This window comes from Empidonax traillii, unplaced genomic scaffold (genome assembly GCF_003031625.1).
Source record: "Empidonax traillii isolate 1590-97213 ecotype Southwest subspecies unplaced genomic scaffold, ASM303162v1 scaffold605:size788243, whole genome shotgun sequence".
Taxonomy (NCBI): Eukaryota; Metazoa; Chordata; class Aves; order Passeriformes; family Tyrannidae; genus Empidonax; species Empidonax traillii.
The window spans coordinates 743,523-751,282 of NW_020955798.1; the positions used below are offsets into that span (position 1 = coordinate 743,523).

A 7,760-nucleotide genomic window follows, 5' to 3' on the forward strand; every position below is an offset into this window, starting at 1 on the left:
AAAAAAAAAAGGCAGAAATGACAAGAAAGCCTTTATTCACAGATCTGAATTAAGGAATATTTCCATATCGTATTGCAAAAGAGACAGATAATATACACAAAACCAAAGAAAATGCCCAAGCCTAGCATATTTTAGGCTTCCTTAGGAAATCTGAAGTGTCAATTACTTGCACTGTTGATGTAAGGAAGCTTCTGATTACAGTTAATGCGAGTTAACCAGCTAGCATCAACAACAACGTGCTCCCTCTCCCATCTGCTTTCATGACAGACTGACCAACGCAAGTGCTTGAAGTTTAAGAGTCAGTACCGCAGGACCAAAGTGTTTCCATGGCCTGTTCAATTTTTCCAGGCTCCAATGTTCACATGAAATGCTAATGATTAACAGTCCCACAGCAGCTCAGACACAAGGTCCTCTACATCCTGTTTGGGGAAGGGGTCTCCAAAGGCAAATTTTTGCTTGGAACTCAACCAGTTCTGGAGAGCAAATGGGCTGTGAGACCTAGCATAGCCTGACCTCCTGACAAATTTACTGCAAGGTAGTAGTCAGCTACAGCACAAATTTAAAATGCTTTATGACAGCTTTATGGATCTTCCTATATGACTTTGGGGAAGTGATTTATTCTATAACCCTTAATTTCTCATTTTGAAAGAAGTATTGAAAAGAACAATGTTATTTAAAAGTTGTCAGGAGGATAAAGCAAGAAACAGCTGAGGCATTGTGACTGCCCCAGCAAAACATTTCATGGGGAAAATCCACAAATAAAGATTCAGTGCAAACACACTTCCCCTGTACTCTGAACACCTAAGGGCAACCATAAAAACTCCAGCCAAGGGTGTGGGATCTAGATCCACAGGCTCAACTGTCTGCTCTGCTTGGGGACAATATGAGCATCTTTCTTCCCAGACAAATATTAGGGGAAAAAAATTAAAAGGAGTACTTCTGAGGTACAATAACCTCAACCTTTAACGATATATAAACAGAGACTGGAGCTTGTGTGTGCAATCCCAACCCCCAGTAGTCGTACTCATTTCTGTACCTTTCACTGTGTGTGTTTTAAACAACAGGTTGAAGCCAGGAGAAAGACTGAGAGCTAAACTATCAGAGAAATGTGGTTTTCTGATAGTAATAAAACTTATCCAAGAGTCTGATTTTAATTCTCTTCAGAAAATTCATTTGAGCCTCAATCTATTTCATCCCACCAAGCACCATAGTGTTTATAGGGAGAAAAAAGGGGCTGACACCACCACCATAGTGGGCTTGCTAATCAAGTTTTTAATTTCCTTTCAGTTATATTTGCCTGAATTAAAACCTTATGCATCAAGCAAAAATAAAAGGGTTTGTGCCTTTGTTTGAGGAAGAAAAGACGGAAAAATCCTAAATTCAATTTTATTCAAAACCATTAATTTCCTTGGCAGCTGAACCAAAAGAACCCCCTAATTATTCCACAAATTCTAGCAAGATTATTTTATCCATGTCCTCATCAGCACAGTTTCCTCCTACGGCAGGTATAAAACTTGCCACGAAAGCATTAGTTCCTTAAAAGATTTTCTTATAGTCTGCTGCAACATCCTTTTTTCTTGTCAGTTAAAAAAAAAAAACCAAACAAAATGTAAAAAACAAACCACCCTCCAAAACCACTTTAAATCAAGAAAAGTTACAAGCAAACAGTCTCACAACTTCATTCTGTAATTCCTTATTTTATTCTACTGTTGCTTTCCTCGTCTTCCTTACTTCATGTGCACAGATATCTGAAATGTGCTACATTAATTTAACTCATATTTTGTGGTACACAAAACATATCATACACAAATTTTTGATACAGTGACAGGGAGTGTTTGCTCACCTGCTTCTCAGCAACCTGTTTGACAAGCCAATGAGAAGGCAGGAGCTCAAGAACACCAGAAACCTGCTGGGGTCTTGTGGCTCACTATCACCTGGACCAGGACTCCACTTCAGGAGCAGTCTACATCACCAGGGTCCTCAAGCACAGGGCTGCAGAGCTGATTTCTCTGAATACAGGCCTTGGGGTGAAGCCAGATGCAGAACAATACTTCCTTTTTGTACAGGATTTTTGAATGTATACCACAACTACATGAGAAATCTGAAATTTCTTTCTCCTATTTGAAATAATTACTTTCAACTATTCAGTCATAGCCCAGAGTCACCACTGGTTTATGATTTAGTCCTTCATGATAAACAATCACAAATAGAATATTGGTAACTAACAGCTTGGTGCATTTTGCTGCAGAAAATTGACTTGTCTGAATTAGGTACAACAAGGTGTTAATAATATAACAAACTTTGAAACATATTTCAAAAATAAAGCAGTAGCAGTTTCAAAACCACACATATACAATGCCATTAAACCTTTACTACACAGCTGAGAAGCGGCATCCATTTTGTGAACAAACTCATGGGGATGTCTAAGCAAGATTACTGTAGTTCTGCTGTACACAGGTTGGGGTGCTGCTCTTTAAATACTGTTACGCAGCAACATCTTTGTGAGTATTTAATTGAACCTCTATTCCGCTAATCATCTTTCACATCTGGTGTTAATCTAAAGAGATTAAAGTAATACAAAGTCTTTTTAACAACAGTGTTGGAATTATGAATTGATGTGCTAACTGCTATATGGAGTATTTCCTAGCCTAGAAGGAAAAAAAAAAATGTCAAGAGCAGCTATTCAGTTTGAGATATAAAGATAATTTATCTACAGACCTGCCATCAAAACAGGTTTTATAACAGGGGACACAGGTGGATGAAGATCCTGCTACAGTTCTGGGGAAGGGGGTGAGGGAAGCAGCAGCAACTTTAACATATGGAATCACTTGCCCGGAAGCTAAACAGATTAGTTTGAGACTTGTCACCCACTCGGTTAATGCATTAAGAACACAAACACCAAGTATGGATAAGATTATGCAAATGATTTGAATTAATAAAGCTGATTATTTCACTTGTACTGAGTTTACTTGACAAATGTTTGGCTACTGCTGCTAAATGGGGTGCACAAGCTCTGCTTAGTATAAGTACCTAACTGTACTGTGCATATGGAATTTAACATTGCTATTGCTAAATTCTAATTTAAAGAATTGTTCAAATCACTCTGAACTCTGAGTGAGACAAATCACTCACCACCAAAGGTAAAGGAGTTCACAAGTATATGTTCTTGCCTGTGTTGACATAGTTACAAAAGTGATATAAATTCATTGCAGCTACTTCAGTTCTTCTGCCCTATGTCAAGTTCACAACCAAGTAAAGAAACAGAAGAAACCAAGCATCTTCACATACCAGTTATCATTTCCCCTCCATGATGGCCAGATTTCAGAAATCCAAAGACTGTTTTGGCTTGATAGGCACAATCCACACAAGCCTGTACAGCCTGCTGAAGTACCACATTGACAGGACCTGGTCCGAAGTGGTCTGGAAGCTGCTGAACCTTCTTCTTGTCCAGGTGAGGCCCAGAATTTCCATGTTTGTTGACATAAACACACACTGAAAAGGTACAAGCCACATTTACTGCCAAAAAACCAAGACATGTTTCCAAGTTAGAATTGCAAAGTGCCATTTTAGTTTTAATCTTGAGGAAAAGATGTGCTGGTCAACTCAGAAACTGAGCGTGCACACAAACTTTCAGAGTATGTATAAAGTGCTCTTCTACTAAGGTTCTCCTGCCTCAGTCCTAAACCCACTTTTTCTTCCTGTTCTCTGAAGCCCTTCTCTACCTCACTAATGTAACAAGACTTGTATTTTGACTATCTCTGCTCATACACTAGTTCCAATAAAGTACGAATTACTGGCAGGTATTCTAAACTACCAAGACAGAATTCTAAAAAGCTGGTCTTACCAAGTTACAGCCTACATTTCCTTCTGTTTAAGAAGCTGCAACAAAGAGAGCCCTATGTTACATACCCACTACTGATGCATTCTGAAGCACCCACGTGGCACTAACATATACAGCGTCATCATACACACACAATGGCTACTGAAGGCCTGGACCTTAAGAAGATCCAAACTCCTCACATATGATCTCCACACTGCAACATGGCCTTCTCTGATAAATAAAATAAGCATTTCTCTAGAAACACTGTAAGGTGGTTTAAAGCTGAGCACAAAACAATCACGTAGGACTTTTGAAATTACTTTTTAAAGAGACAACATGAAATTGTCTTCCAAGGAGACTGCCAAGCCAGAAAAACATGGGAAAAAGATGTAACTGATAATTTTTTTTCTTGTTCACCCTCACTATCACATGACAAAAAATGCACCCAAGACCTTTTTATAGCTTAATAAAGAAAGAAATGTGCCTCTGTGGTGATTAAACAATCTAAACATTCTATTACACAAAAGACTGACATTTTCTGAATTGTAGTATGACTTGTACTTAGATAAAAACCTGGACTTTTAAAATTGAAGTAATTTCCACAGGAGTCCTCATGCATCTGTTTACTCTCTGATGTCTGCAAATTGGAGGAAACCTATTTGTACAAATAATCAAAGCTACAAATCAACAAAAATAGTTTCTATAGCATCTTCTGCCTGGGTTCAACAACAACTGCCTTCCAAAAGGTTTATTTTCCTAAGAAGAAAGTACATGTTTTCCCCTCATCCACGACTGAAATTGAGAGTGAGAAGAGCCTGACAACTCCAATTGTAAAAACAGGTTTTGAATGTAAAAAGGCATCTGAACAAAATTAGCATAATTTATGGAGTTTTTAGAAAGTTCTGAGATTTTGGATGACAACACACAAATTGTTTGACTACAGAGTTACCAGTTCCTCAATGGGTTAGTTCATTTACTAACTTATTTCTTTTCTGCTAACTCTTTTCAAGATGCATTTCATTACATTTGAAAGAAAAAAAAAAGCAAACATGAGGAAAGAGGAATGTATTCCCTCTGATTGCCTTTACTGGGTTTTAACAGAGTTGTTTCTTTTCATGTACGGCTATACAGAGATAAAATCTCCATTTTGTTATATCACAGTACAGTCTGCATGATATCAGAATATCATAGTTACATCTATTCCCGTTTCATACATTAGGCAGTGGGACAGACATGAAAGAACTGTACAGTTTCCTTCTTCAGACAGGAACAAACTGCCAGGTCTAGCAGATCTATCAAAAGCCCCTGTGCCCCAGCACTTACTGCTGTAATGCAGGAATCAAAATACCAGTTCTGTAAACTAACTCTGGTTCCTACAAATATCTTTAAAAAATAAGGTAGCTGGAAAATGATTTACAGTAATAAGTTTGCAGCACATTTGCCATAAAATGACACTATTATTTTCCTTGACATGGAAGCCATTTCAAACATTTTTTTCTTTGTCTTTTACCTGTGGATATAACTGCTGCAGTTGCACCAGACAAACTAATTCCATCTTTATATATCTGTGTAGTGCCATTGCTCCCCTCAGGAGATGATTGAGGAGAAGGAGATGCAGGAGTCGGTTGTTCTGGCAAGATTTTTTTCTGTTTAGAGAAAAAAAAAAAAAGTCAAAATGTTTAATGCTTTTTAAGGAGTCTACAAAACCTTTCTGCTATCAGTTACCATCTTAATGAATCTGTGTGGTTCCTTATTACACAAGTATCATACACAGCAGAGAAGGTAAAGTTCAGGAAAAGAAGACCAGAAACTGCCAGTTTGCATTTACAGCTACTTTAGTAACGCAGTAGAAGATAAATGACTTATAAAAGGAACTCACCTTTATCTAAAAAGTGGGAAAAGAGCAAGCCTTCTATACAAATTCATGGACTCTAAGTGTTACAAAGCATGGAAGAGGTGTTTTGGATTACTTCCCTGTCCATGCCCTTCAAATCACCTGGGTTTATCACAGTTCAAGTAAGTTAGTTGGGCTGTATACAAATTGTCATAAAAAACCTGAGTCACATCTGAACATCAGCATCACAGTGCACCTCTATTTTCCCTCAGCTTGTTTTGAAGGAGTTGGAATTCTCAAGTAACCACTTTCAGGAACTGGCGCTTCATGCAAGATATCAAATAAACTTGTCATTACAATCCAGTCATGTTGCTGCCGAAACCTTTTCCTTTCCCAAACCAAACTTATTTGAAGTTTATCATATGACAGACAACCACAGTTTACAGCATAGAGATTTCAAAACTGTTCAGCGTGCATTATCTTTTTCACCTGAGAAAAGGAGAATTTTGTTGTAATTTGGTTTGGACTGGGGTTTAGAAAAGAGATGTGCACAAGGAAGACCTTTTTAATGTGGTTTGACATACTATGAAAATACATGGAAATTAAAGAAAGAATAAATTGGAGTTGATCGCTTCTCCCTTCACTACTTATTCTCACATGAGAACAGATTAAATTCTCATTCTCTCAACTAGTAAATATTAAGAATATAAGAGATTACTCAAGGTCTTGGCATTGCTGATTGCAGCAGAGACTTGTGGTCATGTGATAAGGGTTCACTGTTAAAACTGATAAATAGTAAAAATTCAGTCAAGTCCCTAAGGGAGGCTAAACCCTTTTCTATTTAGCAATATTCATCCTTCACACTTTTAAAAGCAGCATATTTTCCAAATAATGTATTAAAAACAATGTAGAAACCAATCAAAATATATACTTCCCTAAAAAAAGCAGTGCTTAACTTCTTCACAACATCTATAAAGAATAAATTAACTTCCTCCTGAAATCTAGGGCACTTTAAAGAAAAATTCTGGTCCCCTTACAGTTCAGAGAAGATAGGTTTCTCTGGAGAAAGTGCTTGACAATATGGCACTGGTGAAATCACCATGAACATAAGGAATAGACTGCCAAGGTTTGGCATTGCATTGTGAATGAGATGAGGGTTAGACACAGAACCAAGTAGTGATGTATTACGTGTCAGGAATTGCCAGGAATCTTTACACTGGGTGACAGAAAGGTCTCTCTCCATCCTTAATACAGAGAACTAAAATGGACTTGGGAAGACTGAGCTTTTAATCTGAAATCTAATATTCCTGAAGACCCCCTGGAGCAGGGGCAGCAGTTGTCCGTCACCACACTGGAAATTACGGGTGGTCAAGTCAAGGAGAATGATGAGGTAATGGGGAAAAATGTAGCCATGAAAACAAAATACAAAACTAAACTAAGAGGAACCATCTGCTCTCCACACTAACACACAAGTGTGGTGCAGCCAGCCGGACATTTCCTATCTTGTCCCTCAGAAGGAAACACAGCACGTTACGCTTGCTCAGCTGAGGCTCTCACTTTGTGTCCCACACTGAGAAGCAGTGAGCTGTGAGCCCAAAGCCATTGTCTTTCACACTGTCTGCATGCAGAGAGCACTGCTCACAGTCTGGTACCACTGGGCCAACTTCACTGGCTTTACCCTGACACTCTAAAACTCCTTTTTTGTGGGGTTGAATTTAGGGCTGTTACTCACACTCAGACCGAGGTGTTTCCTCAAGAAATTCTGAAAGGAATTCTCTGCACTGTTATGTGAAGTGTACTTTTAAAATATAATGAAAGAGATGTAAAGAGATTTCTTCTTCATTATGACAGCGTAAAAACACACAGTGCAAACTGTGAGAAACAAATGGAAAACAAAATTCAGCATGCCTCTCATGCTTGCAGGAAAGTTTAGAAAAAAATTTAAATAAAGGAGAAAAATGACGCAAGAGCTCAACATTCCTAGCTGTACAATAAAAGTTAATATCTGCACAATGATAAACATTGCAGCATAACAAACCTAAAAGAGCAAAGAAATTCAAACAACTCTACAGAGTAACAGGTATAAACCAATCTCCCTAAACACAG

General features: G+C 38.0%; 1 protein-coding gene across 4 annotated transcripts in view; it reads right to left on the reverse strand.

The window, feature by feature from the left end:
• Window positions 1–7,760, reverse strand: part of SCML2 (Scm polycomb group protein like 2) — a 53,012-nt gene that overhangs the window by 13,185 nt on the left and 32,067 nt on the right. For all 4 annotated transcript variants that reach the window (XM_027898575.1, XM_027898574.1, XM_027898571.1 and 1 more), the window contains 2 exons: window positions 5,331–5,466; window positions 3,289–3,492 (listed from right to left, as the gene is read on the reverse strand). In XM_027898575.1, the coding sequence (XP_027754376.1) occupies window positions 3,289–3,492; window positions 5,331–5,466 (340 nt within the window). The remainder of the gene's footprint in view (window positions 1–3,288; window positions 3,493–5,330; window positions 5,467–7,760) is intronic.